We start from the raw sequence: 26,489 nt of genomic DNA on the forward strand, positions 1-26,489 counted from the left end.
AATTGGCCGCTAAAGCATAAGTATATAGACACGGCAAATTCAAGCCCCCAAGGGACCGAGGTTGACGTAGTTTAATCAATGAGAATCTAGGGCATTTGCCCGCCCAAATAAATTTGGATAGTGCCTTGTCCAATTGAATGAATATGTCCCTGGGCGGGACCAGCGGAAGCATCTGAAGAACGTATAAGAAACGCGGGAAACTGATAATTTTGTACAAATGACTCCTGCCTGTGTACGTGATGGGGAGGTGGGCCCACCTAGCGAAGTCAGTATAGGTCCTAGCGAACAATGGGGAAAAGTTAAGGGAATATAGTTCAGCAGGATGATTAGGGAACACAATACCTAGATAGGTAATACAATTATTCGTGGCCCAGTGAAATGGGAAAGGGTCGCCCCAGCCCATTTTGGCCGAGGGAAAAAAGGCCAGAGCCTCCGTTTTAGAATAGTTGATTTTGAACCCAGATACTTGTTCAAAGGAGTCTAAAATGTCGAGTAGGTGTGGTATGGCCAACTGGGGGTTGCTGAAGTATAGTAAAATGTCATCCGCGAATGCCGAGAATTTAAGTTCTCGATCCGCCAGTTTTATACCCTGCCATCTCGTTTCCTTTATAAAGTGGCGGAGAAGAGGATCTAGGGCTAAGTTAAAGAGTAGGGGAGATAGGGGGCAGCCCTGTCTGGTGCCACGTTGTAGGGAAAAGAGTCTGGAGTTGTGACCATTAATCGTTAGGAAGGCTTGTGGAGTTTGATAGAGGGTACGAAACACCTGGAGAAAGTCAAGGCCGAAATTCTGAAAGCTAAGTATTCTATCAATATGGTCCCAAGAGACTCGGTCAAAGGCCTTGTATGCATCGCAGCTCAGGACCATGTTTCCCGTCTCCAGTGAGTCATGAGTTTTAATCATGGCCGCTAGTAAAGAACGGACATTATGTACAGAGTGTCTATTGCGTAGAAATCCTGTCTGAGCAGGATGGAGCAGTTTGGGTAGAACCAGCTGGAGGCGGGAAGCAAGCATCTTCGCGAATAATTAAAAATCTTGATTTAATAATGAAATTGGCCTGTAAGACGAGACTAAAGTGTGATCTTTGTTAGGTTTGGGGAGGACTATAACCCGTGCCATGTTAAAGCCAGGTGGGGCTGGATGTCCTGCTAAGATTGAGTTGTATAATGTTAGAAGGTGGTCACTTATATGTGGGAGGAGTAGTTTATAATAGGCCGCCGATAGTCCGTCAGGACCCGGGGACTTCCCATTGGTTAAAGATTTAACGTCCGATTCCAATTCTGCTGTAGAGATGGGAGTAGTAAGAAAATCTTTGTCCTCTTCCGATAAAGTGGGAAGGCCAGCCTGTGTTAAAAAGTCTGTGCCAATTGCTGGTTGGTCAGGAGGGGCGGTATATAACGTTTCAAAAAAAGTCAGGAAGGTGTCACTGATTGTTTCCTGTGTCAATGCGGGTGGGGTGTGAGTGTCTCGAATAGAGGAAATATATTTAGGGGACGTGTGAGTCTTCACCATATTTGCCAATAATTTCCCGGAGCGGTTACCCCACCGAAAATATTTGTTGGACTGGAAGGAAAGAAACAGTTTGGCTTGTTCAGTGCAGAGGGTATCATGGACTAATTTAGCATCTTTATATACTACTCTATTAAATTCGGACGGATCAGCTAGTAGTTGGGAATAAGCAGAAGCAACCTGGAGGGAAGCCTTAGCCATCCTCTCCCGAAGCTGCTTCTTCCTAGCAGCAACATATGAGATTATTTGTCCTCTAATAACAGGCTTAGAAACCTGCCAAAAAAGGTTCATATCCTCAATATGTGTTGCATTATCACATGTATAATTAAGATATGATTGGGTCAAATAGAGTTTGAAGTCTTCTGAATGGGCTAGATGTTCTGGAAACCGCCAAATATGAGAATACGAGCGGGGTGTGGTCAAAGCAATCGACAGGGTGATGGGGGCATGGTCTGATAGAAGAATATTAGCTATGGCGGCGTCATCTACTCTATGGATCAAAGAGGCGGATATTAGCCAGTAGTCTAATCTAGAGAATATTTTATGTGGGTGTGAAAAGAAAGAGTATTCCCTAGAGTCAGGACAAAGAAATCGCCAGGGGTCCATGAGCTGCAGAGAGTCCAGCATTAGGGACAATGGTGGAGGAGTCGGCCTACTCAAGCCCAATTGTCTGGGTCCTCCTGACACGTCTAACATCGGGTCTAAAACAACATTAAGATCTCCCCCTAAAATCAAGGAGCCTTCCACCCAGTCCTGTAAATTAACATAGATGTCTGAGAAAAAGGAAGTGTTTGGCCCCGTGGGGGCGTAGATACATGCCAGAGTGAACTGTTCCCCCTCGATATCCACCTTTAAAAACAAAAATCGACCCTCTGGGTCTATCCATTCCTCCCTAATTACATAGTGTAGTGATTTGCGAAACAGGAGTAATACTCCCCTTGTTTTGGTAGTGTAGGTGGCGCTTCTAAAGTCTCCAACCCAAGTGTCCCTAAGTCTATTAGGATCAGTGAGGCGCCAGTGTTTCTTGTAGAAACACCACATAAGGATGGAATTTCCTGAGGTGGTTCAGTAATTTTTTCCTCTTGATTGGTGTGTTCAAGCCCTCTACGTTCCACGAGACAAACTTGAGACCTCTTTGAGCTATCAAAGGGGGCTCATCATCCTTAGGGTCCGGCATTAGCCAATGCCTAGTCCAATGGAACGCAGAAGGAGAAGCCACAATCTAAAGCCCAAACCCCTGTCCCAGCTAGCGGGGGATGGACAAAAGGAGTACGTCAAGAAGTCACGTGGAGTCATAATAAACATATAACAAAACATTAAGATACATGTAAAAAATACTAACCAATATAACATTGGCAACCTGTCAAAAACATTTTTACATTTTTGAACCCAATATGATAGTAGTAATAACCATCCATATGCAACAGAAACCTTAGTATGAATAGAAAAAGAAAAAGGGGCTGACAGAGAAAATGGAAGAAGAACCTCCCGCTATCCCCGCAACCTCAATGGGTGAGAATAACACTCACACAGCAGAGGCTGTAAGAGCCAAATGTAAATAGTCAACAGAGTACTAGCCATCGGAGAAGAAAGAAGAGAGAGAATAGAATAAGATAAAGAAGAAGAAATGCTTGGTTTTAGAAAAGTCAATCAGCATCGTCCATCCGAGAATCAGACTGTTATGCGGGTAGAGACTTGAGAAAGTTTCGAGCAGAGTCCGGGGTGTCGAAGTAATGTGGTTTGCCGGCATGAAAGATTCTTAATTTTGCAGGATAAAGAAGAGCAAATCTGATGTTTTTGTAAAATAGATCTTTGCAGACAGGGGAGAATTCTCTTTGTTGCGTTGAAACTTGGAAAGAAAAGTCCTGAAAGAGCAGAAGTTTGGATTCTTCATAACGGAGGTCAGAGCATCTGCGATAGGCCTCCATAATCTTCACCTTATCAAGATAGTTCAGTAGCTTGAAAATTACAGGCCTAGGGCGTGATTGGGAGGATTGTGAAGATGGTCTATCGGGGCCGAGGCGGTGCGCTCGTTCAACCAGATAAGAAGTGGGCGAGGGGGGCAGGTCAAGAGTTGTGGGGAGCCAGCGGGTAACCAAGTCCAGTAGGTCTTTCTGTCTAACCAATTCTGGGAGGCCAATCAGGCGCAAGTTGTTCCGGTGGTTGCGATTTTCCAAATCCTCGAGTTTATCGCTCATGGCCACCAGTGTGCTGTCGTGTGATTGCTGTTGTGATTGGATCGCATGATGATCATCCTCTAAGGTGGAGATCCGGTCCTCGGCCTCTGCCAAACGTTGTGTGTGTTGGGTCAATTGAGCTGCCGCTGACGTAATGGCCTCCATCAATGGCGCCAGGTTTGCGTATAAAAGAGGTGAGATGATATCGGAGATTTCTCTGGCCTTTTCGGCAAGCGACATGTCATCTGCGTCTCTCCTACCAGGGGAGGACGGGTACCCCTGCTTAATAGGGCTATGCTTTTTATCTTTAGCTGCTGGTTTATTTTTATTTTGAGAATTCTTATTCGTGCGGGGCGTTTTAGCCACGTACTTTTCCATAGTGGAGAATGTGATTCAAGAGTAGCCCGGTAAGGGTAAAGGAAAGTCCGTCATTCGGAGAACAAGAAAGGTGTGGGTGTGTAGCAAAAGGTTATCAGTTCCCCATGAAGGTGGTGGTCAGGCAGCACCGGAGCGAGAGAGGAGGAGGAGAGAGAGGCAGGAGCACAATGATAACTGTATTCAGGAAGGCCAAAGTAAATTAAGCTTCATCCAGGCTGAAATGTAGTAGGGAGGGGAGGCAGGGAGGCGAGAGAGCCCACTTGTAATAGCAGCAAGGGCAGAGCTCAGGCAGCGACCAGCGCGGTACCTGAGAGGCCTTGGACGTGTAGTGTGTTTTCCTCTCCGATAGGCACAAGCAGGGAGCAGCAGGATGTGCACGTTGCCACTAGTGCCGGTCAGCCGATGGTTTAGGCTGGTGGTGCGGGGATCCGCCCCTCTTCAATGAGGGCAGGGGGCACGGGTCACACCAGGCTCCCAGACAGGGGACCAGGGCGAGACACGCGGCTGCAGCGGCAGGGCGGGGCACTTCCGCACGCACCTGGAGGAGTGGGGTTGTCAGTCCGCGGGACGGGGTCCATCGAGCCGCCGGGGGACACAGGGGGATGCTATGAGCGGTCCGCGATCCCTCAGGCAGCCTGGTGTCGATCCTCCACAAGGTCCAGGGGGAGACACAGCGGCTACAGCGGCAAGGCGGGCACTTTCGCACGCACCTGGAGGAGTGGGGTTGCCAGTCAGCGGTATGGGGTCCATCGGGCCGCCGGAGGACACAGCGGGATGCTATGAGCGGTCCGGGATCCCTCAGGCAGCCTGGTCTCGATCCCCCACGAGGTCCACACTGCGTGTGCGGACTCCGGCGGGTGAAGCAGGGGGGGGGGGAGTGAGCCGGGACACACGCCACTTTGCTCCCTATTATCTCCGGGACCCGCGGGTGAAATTGCGGGGTCACCGGTCCAGATTAGGCCGCTGGAATAGGCTAGGTAGCGCGCCTGGAGGGAGAGCTCTGGAGAGGGGCAGCCAGATCGTTCGGCCCGCCCACCACGTTACTTCACTGATTATGTAAGCCTGAGAGTGGGCATCCTTTCTTGTGATCATCGTACACTTTGGGTGGCCCCATTATACGATATTTAACACGGAATGGAGGACATATATATCTTCTAGAACTTTGAATCCCTTCGTGTTAGCTTTTAAAGAAATACTACACATTAGAGCAAATTTGTGTTCTTCTTTAACATGTACTATCTATCGGCGATGAGTCCACGTTTTCGAACCTGCACCGGCGAAAACGCGGGCCATTTTTGACGATTGAGGAATTTTTCGCCAATGCCTTTTCACACACACACAAAAAAAAGAAGTGTAAAGGCATTAGAGAAAAAGCCTTAAAAATGGGCGAAAATGTCCCGCAATTGAATACTCAGGGGGAGTAGAAACGATAGCTCCGAAATTGCTGGAGCTGATAGAATACCACCCTATGTCTATTTCCTTTTCAATGCAGGTTGAATTTAGTCTAAAACACAAATGTAAATGATAATTTAACTAGTTATGAAGGTGCCTGCTCTAATCAGCAAAATAGTTATAATTTCAATTTCTACATAAACATTAAAAATATAGTGAGACACTGAAAATTACAACTTTTTGCAGTAAATATCGCCTAGTTACATTTTCTGCCACATCACAGTTCTTTAACACATGAATCCCTGTGGATACTGCACAACACATTGATGAATTCTGCACAATGCTCATCTCCTAGTAATTAAAATGCAGTGGTAAGCCCAGCAGGTGAGTCACAGAAGCTATTGATAATCCTCTGTTCAACATCACTGTTTACATTGGCCCAAGTGTTTTTAATTCAATGCGATAATAAATGATGCAAAAACTTGTGAAAGATTTACAATGAAGGATGTCTTTATACCTCTGGGAAAGCAGAACACACAGATAATTATCATATGTACAATTACTAGTCAAATAATTACAAAAACAAACTATTGAATGTAAACATCTGTTAAACTGAGTATACACGGTCAGATAAACGCCTGACTGACAGACATTTTATCCGACAGACTGCACCCATAAGATATCATGGGCATACACAGTGAGAGTCTCACAGTGTATAGCCATACAATATCTGCGTTCCTCTCCTGGGGGAGCAGACATTTCCCTGTTCCTCCACTGAGATGGAACAGGGGAAATGTCTGTGGGTCAGCTGCGACAGCACATATACTGCTTCATAGGATGGACATGTTGGACGATTCTGCATGTCTTTCCAATGGATATTTTTGGATCGGTCACACACATACACAGTATAATTATCTGGGCGATCTGCCGAAAACAGTACTGCCCATATAATTGTACAACGTACACCAAGCAATAGTGGCATAAAACTTTTAAGGGGGGTACACACCTAGAGATGTGTGCTGAGCAGGAAGGGGGGGGGGGAAGGGGTGCTCACTTCAGACAGTGCTGAAGTGAGCGACCTGCGATCTAGCACTTGCAATAGCGATGCGCTATCGCTGGGGGGTATACACACGAGAGATCCGTGCTTAATTTCTAAGCAATCTAGTCAGATTGCTTAGATTTTAGGCAGGGATCTCTCCGTGTGTACCCCCCTTTAGAAGTGAATTCTACAAATCTCATTCACTGTTCCTTAAAGTATGACTTACTGGAAGACTTGTGACAGGCTTCTGATCTCTACATAATTTCATACACCTCCAGTAGATTCCATTGTTTTACTTCCGGGAGTGGTATATTGACTATCAGAATGTTGACATGGACAGAATGGCAATAATTGCAAAGTTAAACCTGACATAATGTAAACAATTACATTTTGTATTGTCCCGTCATCTAAACCAAACTGCAGCCTACCCTTAAGCATAATCTTAAAACACCTGTCAGCACTCAGACCATGCCGACATCTACATACCTTATTTACTATACTGTTACAAGCTGGTTTGCTATTTGCAGTAAACCGTATTATCAGTTTACTCTGCATTAGTTATTATTACATTTTATTTATAGGGCGCCACAAGTGTTTTGCAGCGCCGTACAAAGGACAGTACAGGGAGACAAAACTTAGCATAACAGTAAATAAATAACAAAAATAGAGTGCAGGTAACAAAGAGCACCACAATTCTCAAAACATAATATAGCTTAGATGTAAGTAGCGAGGGAGTAATCAGTGTACTACTTGGGGTGCAGAATTTATACATAGACACTTAGTAACATAGTATCTGAGGTTGAAAAAAGACAATTGTCCATCGAGTTCAACCTATTTGTGGTCTCCTATGCATGATGATTTGACTAAAATTTCTGACTGATGCTGCTGTCAGCCGTTACATTTTATCCCTATTTATAGTAACTATAATGCATGACTATGCACCATACCCCTGGATATCATTATCCATTAGGAATTTATCTAACCCATTCTTAAAGGTGTTGACAGATTCCGCCATTACAACTCCCTCGGGCAGGGAATTCCAAACATGTATTGTCCTTACCGTGAAAAAGCCTTTACGCCGTATTGTGCGGAATCTCCTCTCCTCTAACCTGAGCGAGTGTCCACGAGTCCTCTGTGTTGATCTAACCAAAAACAGGTCCCGCGCAAGCTCTGTGTATTGTCCCCTTATATATTTGTAGATGTTGATCTAGGCACGTTTACATTGGAAAAGCGGAGACTAAGAGGGGATATCCCTCTTAGTCTCCGCTTTTCCAATGTAAACATGCCTAGTCTTTCAAGCCTTTCCTTGACTAGGCATGTTTACATTGGAAAAGCGGAGACTTGCACATACATATCTCAACAGTGGGATAATGGGAATGTCTGCTGCATAATAGAAACATGGCTACACACCCATGCCACCCATATTTATGCCACATGCTGTAAAGACACAAGCCTCAAAGGTGTCTGATAGTGCAACACTTCCCCATTCCATCCTAATCTTGGGATGGATGGGAGTTATGAGAATATGAATAATCAAATCTATCTATCTATCTATCTATCTATCTATCTATCTATCTATCTATCTATCTATTTCTCCACAAAGAGTCACTCACTGGACTCCACAAAGAGAATAAAGAAACCATACTGTGGGGAGACTGCAACCTTTCAGATTTAACTTATCAGGGAACGATGGCAGTAAATTCTGATAAACTGAAGCCTTCTCACAGTATGAAGCCTATATTTTATTTGTGGAGTCCTGCGAGTGCCGATTTTTTGAGGCGTTGCTCATGGTGTTTTGTTAAATTTCCTGCTCATGTGGGCTCATTGTTGTTGGCAAAATTGAGCGCCAATTCAAGGAGCGCATAGCCTTTTCATCAATCAGCCATCTTGAACTCAGGCTCAAGTGACCAGCTTGTGGCCAGGCATTTTTTTGTTATCAGAGCCCAAAAAATTTAGCTACTTTACACTGTATAATGATTGATCATATCCCCCATCTATTCATGGGGGTGATAGAGCTAAACATTTATTACAATGTACAGTTGTGCTCATAAGTTTACATACCCTAGCAGAATTTGTGATTTTCTGGCCATTTGTCAGAGAACATGAATGATAACTCACAAACTTTTCTTTCACTCATGGTTAGTGGTTGGGTGATGCCATTTATTGTCAAACAACTGTGTTTACTCTTTTTAAATCATAATGACAACAGAAACTACCCAAATGACCCTGATCAAAAGTTTACATACCCTGGAGATTTTGGCCTGATAACATGCACACAAGTTGACACAAACGGGTTTGAATGGCTACTAAAGGTAACCATCCTCACCTGTGATCTGTTTGCTTGTAATCAGTGTGTGTGTATAAAAGGTCAGTGAGTTTTTGGACTCCTGAAAGACCCTTGTATCTTTCATCCAGTGCTGCACTGACGTGTCTGGATTCTAAATCATGGGGAATGCAAAAGAATTGTCAAAGGATCTGCGGGAAAAGGTAATTGAACTGTATAAAACAGGAAAGGGATGTAAAAAGATATCCAAGCAATTGAGAATGCCAATCAGCAGTGTTCAAACTCTAATTAAGAAGTGGAAAATGAGGGATTCTGTGGAAACCAAATCACGGTCAGGTAGACCAACAATAATTTCAGCCACAACTGCCAGGAAAATTGTTCGGGATGCAAAGAAAAATCCACAACTAACTTCAACTGAAATACAGGACTCTCTGAAAAAAAGTGGCGTGGTTGTTTCACGATGCACAATAAGGAGGCATTTGAAGAAAAATGGGCTGCATGGTCGAGTCACCAGAAGAAAGCCATTACTACGCAAATGCCACAAAGCATCCCGCTTACAATACTCCAAACAGCACAGAGACAAGCCTCAAAACTTCTGGAACAAAGTCATTTGGAGTGATGAAACCAAAATTTAACTTTTTGGCCACAACCATAAACGTTACATTTGGAGAGGAGTCAACAATGCCTATGATGAAAGGTACACCATTCCTACTGTGAAACACGGAGGTGGATCGCTGATGTTTTGGGGATGTGTGAGCTACAAAGGCACTGGACACTTGGTCAAAATTGATGGCAAAATGAATGCAGCATGTTATCAGAAAATACTGGAGGAAAATTTGCACTGATCAGCCTGGAAGCTGCGTATGGGACGTACTTGGACGTTCCAACATGACAATGATCCAAAACACAAGGCCAAGTTGACCTGTCATTGGCTACAGCAGAATAAAGTGAAGGTTCTGGAGTGGCCATCTCAGTCTCCTGACCTCAATATCATTGAGCCACTCTGGGGAGATCTCAAACGTGCAGTTCATGCAAGACAGCCCAAGAATTTACAGGAACTGGAGGCTTTTTGCCAAGAAGAATGGGCTGCTTTACCATCTGAGAAAATAAAGAGCCTCATCCACAACTACCACAAAAGACTTCAAGCTGTCACTGATGTTAAAGGGGGCAATACACGGTATTAAGAACTGGGGTATGTAAACTTTTGATCAGGGTCATTTGGGTAGTTTCTGTTGTCATTATGATTTAAAAAGAGTAAACACAGTTGTTTGACAATAAATGGCTTCAACCAACCACTAACCATGAGTGAAAGAAAAGTTTGTGAGTTATCATTCATATTCTCTGACAAATGGCCAGAAAATCACAAATTCTGCTAGGGTATGTAAACTTATGAGCACAACTGTATATCCTTTAGGATTCATCACTTGGATGCATTAGTACTGCAGGGACTTAAGCTGGCCATACACGATTTTAGGTACGAATACACGATTTGGACACCTCGTGCAATGCATTGTGAGCACATCATGCAATATTTGGGTATGATTAAGATTCAATGTGCAGTCCTGTGGGTCGAATGTTGCATCAGCAGATCTTACGTGCAGCCCATGTTATCCGTCGTAATTGTATGCACATCGTACCGTGTTTCATGCACACACAATGCATCGTTCAATGAGCGTCATTTGAGTTTATGCTTTTTGTGAGGCATACAATGGATCGAGAGATGATCCATCGTATAGGGGCGGATGATGGGTTATAAGATCGTATATGTATATCGTGTATCATAACACCACCAAATCGTGAGCCCGGGACTGCCATGGAGTTCAAGGGAAATTGTGAGACAACTCGCATCTGATGCTGGTCGTTGTAATGTATGGGAAGCATTAAAGAGGCCCTGGGGTTACACCCTATTGTCTGTTATCCTGTGTCTATATGTCATATAATAATGTATTTGAGGGTGCCTCTAATGATATTTGATTATACAATGCATATTGTTAATTAGCTCACGTGTTTGTATACTTTGTTTCTTGATGTGGAGTCACATGAGTGATGACATCTACTGTCAATGCCATGGATTGGGTTGTGGGTTCCACTGATACACTGACTTTGTCCATATGTTGTCAATTCTGCTCAGCTATTTTGCTAATTGCTCATTAATTGATAAGCTTGGTGAGGTTCTGTCTCTTTAAGCAAATGATATTCTGTTTAAAATCGGTGGCAAATGATACAGAGTCATTGTAGGGACTGGTCAGAAGTGGAGACTCTGACGTGGGTGGCCAACGTTTTGCAATATTTTGGAACCAACATTCCCTGAATTTAAATGAATTACAGATTGGAGTGTAATTAGGCGAGTGTAGAGTATGTATGACTTTTTTATTTAAGTGGTGCGGTCACATACCTCCGGCACTGCAGATAATTGAGTGACAGGGATTAAAGCCTGTTGTGTGTTTGTGTGTGCTAATGGTGACGTGGAGGGGGGCCAAACCGCGAACATCATACTACCCCTGCATTTCTGCACTCTGCCCTTCCCGTATCCTAGCGGGAACACTACGTTCATCCAAAATGTTCTTCAGTTAATACAGTATATAGAAATATACTGTTAGCAAGCGAGTTTTACATCAGCTAACTTTTCTCATTATTATTAATCTAGTTTTGTTACACAAAACAACAGAGTGCTTTTGGTTAGTATGGTATGAGTGCTGTAACTCATTCTGGATGGCACAGCATGGTTTGCGAGAGTAACTTGAACAACCCAATTGATTCACAGCGACACTTATTTGTTAAGTTTTTTAGTTCATACTTATTAATGGTTCAGTTACCTGTACACATTACCTCATCTAAATAATGTTGCTTAGTAAACCCAATATATTTAGTAAATTATTTTAATTTTCCATCTTTTCAAAAATGTATACTTAATTTTACATGCAAATATAAAATTAGTGACTATGAAATGAATGTTTGATAAATACTCTCATTACGGTGCTTTCCATTGTAAGAGATATTTTAGTAAACACACTTTCACCATATAACTGTATATGTTCTTGGGGTCAGTTTGGTGAACTTCAGATCTTAATCTCTGTAAAGGTGCATACACACTTACCAATAAAATGAACAATGTCGCTCCTTTTCTCCCTTCCTGAGCGACGTTGTTCACTTTCTTGGCAAATGTGTATGCCGACGACCGATGCGCGGCACTGCAGATTGTTAACGACCCTCGGTGTCGGCGGTGCATGCATGCTCAATCTGGACTGTCGTCCATGAGCTGCCTGCACGGCCCAGCTGCTGCGTGTTGTCACTGAGCAATATGAACGGTCATATCGCTTAGTGTGTACAGCCGACAGTCGACCGCCCAGCCCGAGAGGGGAAACACTAGACAAAGTCACTCATAGATCGACGCCATCTAGTGCGTATACACCTTAACAACCAAGAAGAAACAATACAAAATATGTCCAATGCTAAAATGTTAAATGAACCCAGAGTAAAAAAATGTAACACGTTAAATTTCAGTAGCAACTTCTACAAGTATAAAACAGCAAATTCACAAAGTGTTACACTATTAAACACTTATTTAAAACTCTCAAACGATTTACCCATTTTCATCTGATAAGTCACACTGACAAACCTGCAGAACTAGAGCGTTCACCTGACCAACTCATTTTGTCTGTGTTAAATCCATTTCATACCACATAAAAGGCAGTGCTATAAATAAAACAGATGTACCCTCAACTTGCACCCAGCCCCCCCCCCTCCAATTTACATCTACAGATGGAGCAGAGTTACAGTAAGCAGCAAAAGGTTTTCTTTAGGATACATAACATGAGCTAACAAATTTACATTTCTAACATTTAGAGCTGAGCTTATAAATCTTGTACAAGTTTTAAAGTCCAAAGTAATGTTGTTTAAACACATGCAGTGATCTACACAATAAATCCTAAAAAGAAAAAAACAATACACTGCAATCAGTTTTATTTCGAACCCGGCGACCTTCATCTTCAAACATTTCCCGTCTTCATTAAACTAAACAGAATTGAAACTAAAAAATACTCCTACATTTATGTCATGGTAAGCTGAGTTGGATGGAGGTGGGTACTGGTAAGCGGTGGAATGACATTTGTATACCTCCCAACTTACCTACTTTTTTGGCACTGTCCAGCTGTCCCACAAGCAGGCCGCAGTGTCCCACGATGGGGAAAGTTGAGGTGAGCACAGTATATGGGGGAAGTCCAGCATCACCAGGAGTGCTGGGCACACCCACAGAGTGATGAAAATGGGGGGCATGCTGTAAGGTTTTACCTCCTTTTGGGCACTCACACTTTCGGTGCGCGTGGGGTCCCATTTAAAAAAGATCAGATGTTGGGAGGTATGTATTTGGGAAAAAGTTATTAAGAGACACTGTAGGAGGGACTTTAGCAATAAATTATTGTTTATTTGTACAGCGCCTGCAATATGACGCAGCGCTGTGCAGAGAATCACTTACATCAGCCCCTGCCCCATTGGAGTATGCAGTCTAAATATCCTACCACACACATAAAACTAAGGTCCGTTCCTGTTAGAAGCCAATTAACTTACCAGTATGTTTTTGGCTATGAAAGTAAACTGAAGTACTCAAGGGCCAATTCACATCAACTACTTGTACTACAATTTTATACTATTTGTTATTTTTTTATTTTACCTTAGGTTTCCCAATCTTTATTGCACTCTATTTACTAAATGGGACTACAAACCTGACTCCAAATCTTAAATTGTACCTTTCCATCTCATGTAATTTTTTAGTTATAAGGGTTTGAAAATGTCTAAAATCCACAAATTTTGTCATTTGTGAGTACACAAAAGCCTAATTTCCTGAGACCAGTACTGATATATTTAAAAAATAAAAAACATTTTTCTTTAGATTATAAAAGGCTTTAACATATCACATGAATAGATTTAATGAAGTCAACATTTCAAGGTCACAGGCTCAAATATTTAGAAAAAACTATTTAAAAACAGTCAAAAACTTTGGGTTTATTTGATGTTTTAAGACTGTCCTTCCAAAATTTCAATTTGGATCTCAATGAGATCTTATATTTTTATTAAGCTATTTTTATATTAACGTGAACATGTTTAAGATTTTGCACTATAATACAAACAATCTAAAAAAATAATATTGACAGTTTTTTGGGGGAATTGTTATGTTCTTAATCTTGGTAGTGTTTATTCCTCAAATTGCTCGAAAGCAGTATTTAAAGGCGGATTACAGCTAATATTTAAGTAAAGGGTAAGGTAATTTACATTGGATCACTTGAAATGGAATAACTCCCCACACACACACAAATGGGGAAGACATACAAACTCCAAATACATAGAACCCAATATCACAGTATTATGAGGTAGCAACACTGTGACACCATGCCGGCTTAACAGATCAACTCCAGTAAATGGAAAAATTGGGGCACTTCAGACGAGCCATGGCCATAATATTGTTTTCATTCAGAGAACACTGATACCTGTAGTTTAAAAAGATCCCTAATATTAAGTACTAGATCACAAATTGAAATTATTTTCCTCTATTAGCAAAACAGAGCACTTCAATGAATTAATAATGCCAACATCTTGTATCTGTTTTGAGCTATGTTTTAGGCTCTATGTCCATATTTTCATGGAAGTGCCCAGATACAACAATGGAACAAAAGATAAAAAGTAAAGTCCAAAAGATAGGCAAAGCAAATGTAAAGAAAATATGTAGACAGTGCAATGAATAGCACATAACTTTGTTAGGAATACATGTGGATACAGACAGAAGAGCAATATAAAAGTAGTGTTGGAGGCTGCTGGGAAATATTAACCAAGTGGCTGAGCCGCGTATGTAAAGCACCAGGAGTTACAAGCTACCTCCCTGGACTTACAAGATAAGGCAAGACGACAAAGCACAAAGGAATAGCTTAAACTGAAAATGTGACCACGTTTTGGCACACAATCCCAATTATTTTTATTGCAATAATGTATGGAACTGTGCAGTATAAATGAAAAACACATAAAATATAAAATTTAGAAGTGTCACTATTTTGATATGTAAAATGTAGTTACGTTAAGGGCTACATATGTAGAACACTCTTTCCCAGAAATACATCAATAAATGGTCCTCTTCAAGGAAGTGTCGTCATCCCCCCGTCACCCCCCCCCCATCTAAAGCATATTAACATTTTTCCAATATTTAGTCCCACTTTATATTTTAACTACAGACATGTCCTCATACACTATGGCTTCAGTAGCACCAAATAGCCCCTCTGGGCTCGCCAAGTCCTGGGCAACTTGGCCACGCAGAACATCTCTCTCACTCAAGATGTGTGGCTTATTCACACAAATGAAACAACTGACAGCAGACAGAAGTACTTTACTAGAAGGCACTGGTCAATCTGATGGGCAACATTTTTATATCCGTGTACAATGGAGTCTGAATGTGAGCAGAACGTGCTGCGATGCAGCTGCCGAAGGGTTTTCTCACGCCAAGTTCTGTTGTGCTCCATTTGCAACTTTGTATGTGTTTAAAACAAATTCCAGTGTTAATGTCGGAGTCTGGTGTTTCTACTACACTATGGGGCAGTTTCAGTTAGCCACAGGGTCAGCCCTGTGCAAGTCAGTGTCGTTACCCTGTGCGGTAAGCCCTGGGAGGTGCAGTTAACAGATTTTCCCTCGCAGCCAGCAAGGAAAAATCTGCGTTAAATGCACATACAGATTTAAATGCCCTTTTCTTCTTTTTTTTTCTCAGGATAATAAAAATCAATTACAAAAAGACTGAGCTTGTTTAACAAGAAAGGATGCACGGGGTAGATGAGAATGCCTGTACTCTTTATATATTCTATAATATACGTGACATTTTAGAGACGTGCTCTGATGAGATATTATAGTGGTTTTCCTCTAAGCACCTATTGCTTATAAAAGTTTCTATACTTGCTTTCGAATGGTATTTTTTTTAATTACATTTCCATGTATTGCACAACATATTGAGTACAAAATGCAAACGAACCTGGTCTGCACCAGCAAATTTGTGCTGCATTGTCACTGTCTGTATTCATTCTTAATACATGGTTTTATTTGAGGCTCTCAGAAGAATGATATTTTTGGAAGGGAAGTTGGCAAACGCAGATCACTAACATGAAAGCATGAGGGATGTTCACATAAGAAAGGGATATTATGTTCAGTACAATGAAATTGTACAGATGAACAGCTTATCTTAGCTGCAGTGACAGCAATACTTTTTCAAGAGAACATTTTCTATGAATTAGGAGCTCCAACAAAGATCGGCAAACACTATTTGTTTTCAGACACAGCAGCTCATACAGTGTCATCCTTTCCGAAAATATACTTCTGTTGGCTTCACTCATAAGGCCTAGAGTATTTTCATTAAAAATTGTCAAGAAATTAAATTTAGTTACATAACCATTTACCATTTCTTCCACGGCTGGCAATGTTTATGAAAACAAAAATCTTAGAGGAAAAATTGACAATCCAGCAAAAATAAAAAAAAAGTCATCCACTACAGTAAATGATTTAGAAGAAAAACGGCCTTATGAGTTCATTATGTGCCATGCTCTTTATACTACACTCTGATCACTGGCGCATTATATAGCACTATGTGGTAGTTACTCGTTTACAAGGATAATTTAAAACAAATATTAATTACATTCCAAGTTAAATCACACATAGAAATATAAATTCACTTTTTATAAGATTATTGCTGTACATTAGGGCACACTACTTTGTGACAATGGGCAATACAGTCATACTTAAATGAGTACTATTGCCTGAATAGCCTCACATCATATTCATACAAGACTGACCATGCAGAACACACAGGCATTTTTTTTTTTTTATTAGTCCGTATTCATGACCTCAACTATAAGGAATCTACACAATACCAGGTGACTGCACAACAAACACAAGCATCAAGTTGCTGGCATAAGTACATTTTCTCCCACTGTTTATCCACATTCATGTTCACATAACGGTTTGTGAAGATATGAACACTAGCGCTTCAGTTTTCTGTCAACTTTCTCATTTTGACATCTCCTTGCAGAGGCTATAGCTAACAAAAACATTATTTTGGTACTTACCGATAAATCCCTTTCTCTGAGTCCATAGGTGACGCTGGAGTGCAGTACCATGTGGTATAGATAGGGTATAAAACCACGCCGCTGGAAGAGAGCAGCGCAGGGTGGGTGTCCAGCGACTCAGAGAAAGGGATTTATCGGTAAGTACCAAAATACTGTTTTCTCTATCATCCATAGGGGACGCTGTAGTGCAGTACCATGGGGACGTGTCAGAGCCATAGAAGGAGAACAAACAGTCATATTTTGTCTACACGGCCTCAGTAAACAGGGAAGGAGCAGATAAGTCAGGTAACTGCTTTTGTTTTATTAATAATCATGCATGTATTGTTATAGATTACCTTCTACCAGGACTGTAACCAGGGTAGTGCAGACGGAGACTTGCACAATGTGCAGCTTTCGTGTGGGCAAGATGCCATCTGCATTTTCCCGAATGGCTGGCCCTGTACAGTGGGTAACACCTGAGCGCTGTCCGCTATGTATATTACAGCAGGCAGCACTGGGCAATTATCTCCCTTGTGGTCTGCACCTTCGGTCCGCAGTGCGATTAGAGGACTTTCAGGGCCTGGAGCGGATAGTAGAGTATGGAAGTGGGAAGCGTGCCAGGGAGGATTCTGTCAGTGAAACATATGTGCTGTGGGGAGTGGGGGAGACACACACACTCTCTCCTTGGAAATATAAAGGCGCTCTACCTTGTGTAATGTAGATTGTAAGCTTGCGAGCAGGGCCTTCCTATCGCTGTCTGTTATTACTCAGTTTTGTGTTAGTAAGCGTAACGTAGTATGCTGCACTATACAAAAATAAGAATTTACTTACCGATAATTCTATTTCTCGTAGTCCGTAGTGGATGCTGGGGACTCCGTCAGGACCATGGGGTTTAGCGGCTCCGCAGGAGACAGGGCACAATAATAAAAGCTTTAGGATCAGGTGGTGTGCACTGGCTCCTCCCCCTATGACCCTCCTCCAAGCCTCAGTTAGGATACTGTGCCCGGACGAGCGTGCATAATAAGGAAGGATATTGAATCCCGGGTAAGACTCATACCAGCCACACCAATCACACCGTACAACCTGTGATCTGAACCCAGTTAACAGTATGATAACAACGAAGGAGCCTCTGAAAAGATGGCTCACAACAAGAATAACCCGATTTTTGTAACAATAACTATGTACAAGTATTGCAGACAATCCGCACTTGGGATGGGCGCCCAGCATCCACTACGGACTACGAGAAATAGAATTATCGGTAAGTAAATTCTTATTTTCTCTAACGTCCTAAGTGGATGCTGGGGACTCCGTCAGGACCATGGGGATTATACCAAAGCTCCCAAACGGGCGGGAGAGTGCGGATGACTCTGCAGCACCGAATGAGAGAACTCCAGGTCCTCCTCAGTCAGGGTGTGCCCATGACCAAGTAGCAGCTCGGCAAAGTTGTAAAGCCGAGACCCCTCGGGCAGCCGCCCAAGATGAGCCCACTTCCTTGTGGAATGGGCTTTTACTGATTTTGGCTGTGGCAAGCCTGCCACAGAATGTGCAAGCTGAATTGTACTACAAATCCAGCGAGCAATCGTCTGCTTAGAAGCAGGAACACCCATCTTGTTGGGTGCATACAGGCTAAACAGCGAGTCAGATTTTCTGACTCCAGTCGTCCTGGAAACATATATTTTCAGGGCCCTGACAACGTCAAGTAACTTGGAGTCCTCCAAGTCCCTAGTAGCCGCAGGTACCACAATAGGTTGGTTCATGTGAAAAACAGAAAACACCTTAAGGAGAAATTGAGGACGAGTCCTCAATTCTGCCCTGTCAGAATGAAAAATTAAGTAAGGGCTTTTATATGATAAAGCCGCCCATTCTGACACACGCCTGGCTGAAGCCAGGGCTAATAGAATCTTCACCTTCCATGTGAAATATTTTAATTCCACAGTGGTGAGTGGATCAAACCAATGTGACTTTAGGAAACTCAAAACAACATTGAGATCCCAAGGTGCCACTGGGGGCACAAAAGGAGGCTGTATATGCAGTACCCCTTTTACAAACGTCTGAACTTCAGGCACTGAAGCCAGTTCTTTCTGGAAGAAATTTGACAGGGTCGAAATTTGAACCTTAATGGACCCTAATTTTAGGCCCATAGACAGTCCTGTTTTCAGGAAATGTAGGAAACGACCCAGTTGGAATTCCTCTGTAGGGACCTTCTTGGCCTCACACCACGCAACATATTTTCGCCAAATGCGGTGAAAATGTTTTGCGGTTACATCCTTCCTGGCTTCGACCAGGGTAGGTATGACTTCATCTGGAATGCCCTTTCAGGATCCGGCGTTCAACTGCCATGCCGTCAAACGCAGCCGCGGTAAGTCTTGGGACAGACAAAGGCCCCTGCTGGAGCAGGTCCTTTCTTAAAGGTAGAGGCCACGGTTCTTCCGTGAGCATCTCTTGAAGTTCCGGGTACCAAGTCCTTCTTGACCCATCCGGAACCACGAGTATCGTTCTTACTCATCTCCTTCTTATGATTCTCAGTACTTTTGGTATGAGATGCATAGGAGGGAACACATACCCTGACTGGTACACCCACAGTGTTACCAGAGCGTCCACCGCTATTGCCTGAGGGTCCCTTGACCTGGCGCAATATTTGTCTAGTTTTTTGTTCAGGCGGGACGCCATCATGTCCACCTTTGGTTTTTCCCAACGGTTTACAATCATGTGGAAAACTTCCCGCTGAAGTCCCCACTCTCCCGGGTGGAGGTTATGCCTGCTGAGGAAGTTTGCTTCCCAGTTTTCCACTCCCGGAATGAACACTGCTGAGAGTGTTATCACATGATTTTTCGCCCAGCGAAGAATCCTTGCAGTTTCTGCCATTTCCCTCCTGCTTCATGTGCCGCCCTGTCTGTTTACGTGGGCGACTGCCGTGATGTTGTCCCACTGGATCAATACCGGCTGACCTTGAAGCAGAGGTCTTGCTAAGCTTAGAGCCTTGTAAATTGCCCTTAGCTCCAGTATATTTATGTGGAGAGAAGTCTCCAGACTTGATCACACTCCCTGGAAATTTTTTCCTTGTGTGACTGCTCCCCAGCCACTCAGGCTGGCATCCGTGGTCACCAGGACCCAGTCCTGAATGTCGAATCTGCGGCCCTTTCATAGATGAGCACTCTGCAGCCACCGCAGAAGAAAACACCCTTGTCCTTGGAGACAGGGTTATCCGCTGATGCATCTGAAGAGGCGATCCGGACCATTTTCCCAGCAGATTCCACTGAAAGGTTCTTGCGTGAAATCTACCGAATGGGATTGCTTTGTAAGAAACCACCATTTTTCACAGGACCCTTGTGCAATGATGCACTGATACTTTTCCTGGTTTTAGGAGGTTCCTGACTAGCTCGGATAACTCCCTGGTCTTCTTCTCCGGGAGAAAACATCCTTTTCTGGACTGTGTCCAGAATCATTCCTAGGAACATTAGACGTGTCGTCGGAAAAAGCTGCGATTTTGGAATATTTAGAATCCACTCGTGCTGTCGTAGAACTACTTGAGATAGTGCTACTCCGACCGCCAACTGTTCTCTGGACCTTGCCCTTATTAGGAAAGCGTCCATATTTCTTTTAGGAAGAATCATCATTTCGGCCATTACCATGGTAAAGACCCGGGGTGCCGTGGACAATCCAAACGGCAGCGTCTGAACTGATAGTGACAGTTCTGTACCACGAACCTGAGATACCCTTGGTGAGAAGGGCAAAATTTGGACATGTAGGTAAGCGTCCCTGATATCCAGTGACACCATATCGTCCTGGTTCGCTATCACTGCTCTGAGTGACTCCATCTTGATTTGAACCCTTGTATGTAATTGTTCAAATCTTTTAGATCTCACCGAGCCGTTTGGCTTCAGTACCACAATATAGTGTGGAATAATACCCCTTCCCTTGTTGTAGGAGGGGTACTTTGATTATCACCTGCTGGGAATACAGCCTGTGAATTTTTTTCCAATACTGCCTCCCTGTCGGAGGGAGACGTTGGTAAAGCAGACTTCAGGAACTTGTGAGGGGAAGACGTCTCGAATTTCCAATGTACACCTGGGATACTACGTGTAGGATCCAGGAGTCCACTTGCGAGTGAGCCCACTGCGTGCTGAAACTCTTGAGATGACCCCCCACCGCACCTGAGTCCGCTTGTATGGCCCCAGCGTCATGCTGCGGACTTGGCAGAAGCTGTGGAGGACTTCTGTTCCTGGGAATGGGCTGCCTGCTGCAGTCTTCTTCCCTTTCCTCTAACCCTGGGCAGATATGACTGGCCTTTTGCCCGCCTGCCTTTATGGGTACGAAAGGACTGAGACTGAAAAGACTGTGTTCTTTTCTGCTGAGATGTGACTTGGGGTAACAAAAGTGGATTTTCCAGCTGTTGCCATGGCCACCAGGTCCGATGGACCGCCCCTTTATACGGCAATACTTCCATGTGCCGTCTGGAATCTGCATCACCTGACCACTGTCGTGTCTATAAACATCGTCTGGCAGATATGGACATCACATCTACTCTTGATGCCAGAATGCAAATATCCCTCTGCGCATCTCGCATATATAGAAATGCATCCTTAAAATGCTCTATAGTCAATAAAATATTGTTCCTGTCAAGGGTATCAATATTTTCAGTCAGGAAATCCGACCAAGCCCCCCCAGCGCTGCACATCCAGGCTGAGGCGATTGTTGGTCGTAGTATAACACCAGTATGTGTGTATATACTTTTTAGGATATTTTTCAGCTTCCTATCAGCTGGCTCTTTGAGGGCGGCCGTATCTGGAGACGGTAACGCCACTTGTTTTTATAAGCGTGTGAGCGCCTTATCCACCCTAAGGTGTGTTTCCCAACTCGCCCTCACTTCTGGCGGGAAAGGGTATACCTCCAATAATTTTCTATCGGAGGAAACCCACGTATCATCACACACTTTAATTTATCTGATTCAGGAAAAACTACAAGTAGATTATTCCCACCCTACATAATACCCTTATTTGTGGTACTTGTAGTATCAGAAATATGTAACACCTCCTTCATTGCCCTTAACATGTAACGTGTGGCCCTAAAGGAAAATACGTTTGTTTCTTCACCGTCGACACTGAAGTCAGTGTCCGTGTCTGTGTCGACCAACTGAGGTAAATGGGTGTTTTTACAAACCCCTGACGGTGTCTGAGACGCCTGGACAGGTACTAATTTGTTTGCCGGCCATCTCATGTCGTCAACCGACCTTGCATCGTGTTGACATTATCACGTAATTCCTAAATAAGCCATCCATTCCGGTGTCGACTCCCTAGAGAGTGATATCACCAATACAGGCAATTTGCTCCGCCTCCTCACCAACATCGTCCTCCTACATGTCGACACACACGTACCGACACACAGCACACACACAGGGAATGCTCTGATAGAGGACAGGACCCCACTAGCCCTTTGGGGAGACAGAGGGAGAGTTTGCCAGCACACACCAAAAACGCTATAATTATACAGGGACAACCCCTTATACAAGTGTTTTCCCTTATAGCATTTTCACATATGTAATCATATCGCCAAATAAGTGCCCCCCCTCTCTGTTTTAACCCTGTTTCTGTAGTGCAGTGCAGGGGAGAGCCTGGGAGCCTTCCTCACAGCAGAGCTGAGCAGGAAAATGGCGCCGTGTGCTGAGGAGAATAGGCCCCGCCCCCTAAAACGGCGGGCTCTTCTCCCGGAGTTTGTGAGATCTGGCAGGGGTTAAATACATCCATATAGCCTCAAGGGCTATATGTGATGTATTTTAGCCATAAAAAAGGTATAATACATTGCTGCCCAGGGCGCCCCCCCCAGCGCCCTGCACCCTCAGTGACCGCTGGTATGAAGTGTGCTGACAACAATGGCGCACAGCTGCAGTGCTGTGCGCTACCTTATGAAGACTGAAAGTCTTCTGCCGCCTGTTTCTGGACCTCTGGACCTCTTCAACTTCGGCATCTGCAAGGGGGGTCGGCGGCACGGCTCCGGGACGAACCCCAGGGTGAGACCTGTGTTCCGACTCCCTCTGGAGCTAATGGTGTCCAGTAGCCTAAGAAGCAAATCCATCCTGCACGCAGGTGAGTTTACTTCTCTCCCCTAAGTCCCTCGTAGCAGTGAGCCTGTTGCCAGCAGGACTCACTGAAAATAAAAAACCTAACTTAAACTTTTATTCTAAGCAGCTCAGGAGAGCCACCTAGATTGCACCCTTCTCGGCCGGGCACAAAAATCTAACTGAGGCTTGGAGGAGGGTCATAGGGGGAGGAGCTAGTGCACACCACCTGATCCTAAAGCTTTTATTATTGTGCCCTGTCTCCTGCGGAGCCGCTAAACCCCATGGTCCTGACGGAGTCCCCAGCATCCACTTAGGACGTTAGAGAAAAACGGTTAACAGATGGCTGGTGTATTGCGTGTAAGGATTTCTCATGGCGTAACGTAAGGAGGATCTATTGTGGCGTAACGTTCAAGGGGCTCTACCATCACGTAACTTGTATAATGGGTACTACTGTGTGGTGTAATGTGACAAATGGTTACTACTGTGTGGTGTTACATGAATTGATGCTATTCTGTGGCCACGCCCTTTCCCCATGACGCAACGTCCCTATAACTTTGGCGAGCACCTTCGGCATGCACTGTCCCTATTTTTAATATGGGAGGGGGGTGTATGGACACCAATTCTCTTCTGGCACAGGGGATCCAAAATGCCTAGTTACGGCTTTGCCTTCCACCATGTTCATTTTTTGTAATAAATCCTCGGGTCTTAGACTTTCATATGTACAAAATGTTATCTCAATTCTGAGCACACAGAGATGAAAACAAACATGATTGACAATCAGAAATAAGTTTCAGTTTTAGCAATGTGTTTTCCTTATACGCATATACATGTAAAAATCTATATCAATAGTGTTCAATAAAATATAAAACAACTTGTAGAAATGTAGTGGACTTTCATCTTCACATTCTTATTACCATGTATTATACTGTATAGCATAGTGAAAGTCATTTCCCTCTGATTCATCAACCTATTATCTCTCAGACTTCTCCCAAGATGACAGGTGTCATTGTATAACTATCATGACATTGTGTTCCCCAGAAATGACAGGACTTGGTAGAACGGCTTTCCCATGTAAAATTAAGTAGCAGAGCAGGTTATCTAGTCAGCTGTTTGTATCTCTGACACATTATTATGTCCCTCTTCCTGAATTGCACATTAATCAAAACAGAGCTACTGAAGCTTTAAAGAACTGAAAGTTAGTAACATAGTAGCCATACTTTTTAATGCAAATACAGAAAGTTTTTTTTGTCACCTGTACAGTCTGGTAGTCAGATGGATTAAATCCTTTGACAGTCACTTCCCGGAAAACTCTTGGCTCCTTGGTATCTTTGGTCAGGTCATAGTGATAAATTATACCTAAAATAAGAGCATTGAAATATCAACTTAGTAGACCAAGATCATGAGAACAATGGATCTGAAAGCACTGTAGACTGCAATGAATGAGTTGTCCAGCTCTAGAAAACAGAACTGGGTACAATTAAGTAAAGAATAGTTCATAACCACTCACTTAGAGGAACATAGACCTGCTTCCAAAGACTGCTCAAGTATTCCTTATAAGAATAACAATTGAACAATGTAAATGATTTAAAATTCAAATACTGTATAAGCAACTAAAATCAATATACGTAACACTAATCACTTTTGTACCACATAAAACAAGTCTTCCAATAATTAAAGATACAAACTAGAGAAATGTAAAACTCCTTATTGACCATCCAAAGAAAGCATGTATGTATTAAACGAAATTAAGTTTAGAAAGCAAAGAATATATCTCATTGTTACAAAGCAATACAAAACAATGTAAAACAAAGATAATTAGTTAGGGAGAATTTAAACCGTAGAGTGTTTGGGCACATTGGAGGATCATTTACAACAGAAAAAACTTAGCAGCACTGAGGATTACAACATTCTGGCCCAAATGTATTAAGCCTTAACAACAGATAAAGTGGAGACGGATCAGCCAATCAGCTCCTAACTGTCATGTAACAGGCTGTATTTGAAAAAAAAAGACAGAAAACTGATTGGCTGGTCATTTATCACTCTTTACACGTCTCCACTTTATCTCTTTTAAAGGCTAAGTACAGTTGGGCATCTGACTGCTAACCTCTCCCCAGTTAGTCCATTCGTAATTGCATCAAGAAACAATAATTTTTGGCAGGGCCCCAAGTGTTCCTTGCCCCCACCCCCAATTCTACCCATTGCCCTCTCCTAAAAAAAAAAAAAAAGGAAGGGCACAACCAGAGTGAACTAAAAACCACTCCGAAGAATGCCCATGTGTGTACAAAACTGACCATTGCAAATGTGCCTTGCCAAAGTGTGGCGTGCCACAAGTGTGCTCAGGTGCGCATAGTACTGCTGTATTTGCATGTGCTAAGGAAGGGACTCCTGAATGACATACCTTTTATGCTGGACGGCCCACGGTTTGCGTAACATTGGTCCAATGGGACACAAAGCTAACTAACATGCTATTAGTGCAAGGGAGTGTGAGGCTAGTATTGTCTGCTGCTTATCTGAACTGCAGGTACTGGCAATATGAAAGTCAAATATAAAATCTTAAAATATTCTGAACCCTGTCTCCTCTTAGTTTCGCTTCCTTATAGGAAAACAGTGTCACACATTCTGCATTCATAAGCAAAGCAAAGATTCATAAACATGGTACGACTCTATGCATTAATGGATGGATTGTACAAAGACATATTATACCAATTTTGTGGTTCAGTTCCAGAGCTGTAAACACACTATAAGATTATCTGTCCAATCTTTCTGGTTGGAATGGAAATCTGGTAATGTCTGGGAGCAAATGACAATCAACCATTTGTTCCCCAAAGCCAGAAAATGGGCAAAAATGGTTGTTCAGATAGATTGGTTAAAGAATATGGATTTAACCATTTATGTCCATTTTCCAGTGTTTGGGAGCAAATGGTCAATTGTCATTTGCTCTCAGAAATTACCAGATTTTCATTCCAATCAGAAAGACAATCTTATAGTGGACAGACAATCCTATAGTGTGTATACAGCTTTATACTACAGTATGTATGGCAGAGAATGTGTTGTAATTATTTTCTTATACATTTTAGTTAACATATTTACAAGTTAAGTAATTTACGATTTTCGGGATATTAACAAATTTCTGAGAAGTGCATGAGTTTGGCACACAAGTGACCTGACTAAGAAATCTTGGAGATTTATTAAAAATGAACAAGCAGATTAACAATGACCGTCTATGGTTGTGTTAGGGCGCGAGACATTCCTGATACCTGCCCAAAAAATGTCTCATCACTGGACTACATGCAAACATGTAAAATGTGCAAATAAACAAAAAAACAAATGTATTACTTATATAAAGTGGTTTGTTTAAACCTATGAAGCATATGTATCAAGTCTCAGATGGGCAATTGTATAAAGCCTGGAGAAGTGATAAAGTGGAAGGTGATAACGCACCAACCAGTCAGCTCCTAACTGTCATTTTTCAAACACAGCCTGTAACATGGCAGTTAGGGTCTGATTGGTTGGTACTTTATCTCTCTCTCCGCCTTATCACTCTCCAAGGCTTAGTACACATCCCCCAGAGCCTGTAAGCAAAAA

General features: G+C 43.0%; 1 protein-coding gene across 1 annotated transcript in view; it reads right to left on the reverse strand.

The window, feature by feature from the left end:
- Window positions 1–26,489, reverse strand: part of PREP (prolyl endopeptidase) — a 354,821-nt gene that overhangs the window by 62,379 nt on the left and 265,953 nt on the right. The window contains exon 10 of the mRNA XM_063917051.1: window positions 24,157–24,260. Coding sequence (XP_063773121.1) covers window positions 24,157–24,260 — 104 coding nt within the window. The remainder of the gene's footprint in view (window positions 1–24,156; window positions 24,261–26,489) is intronic.

Source organism: Pseudophryne corroboree, chromosome 4, assembly GCF_028390025.1.
Source record: "Pseudophryne corroboree isolate aPseCor3 chromosome 4, aPseCor3.hap2, whole genome shotgun sequence".
In the NCBI taxonomy this organism is placed as follows: domain Eukaryota; kingdom Metazoa; phylum Chordata; class Amphibia; order Anura; family Myobatrachidae; genus Pseudophryne; species Pseudophryne corroboree.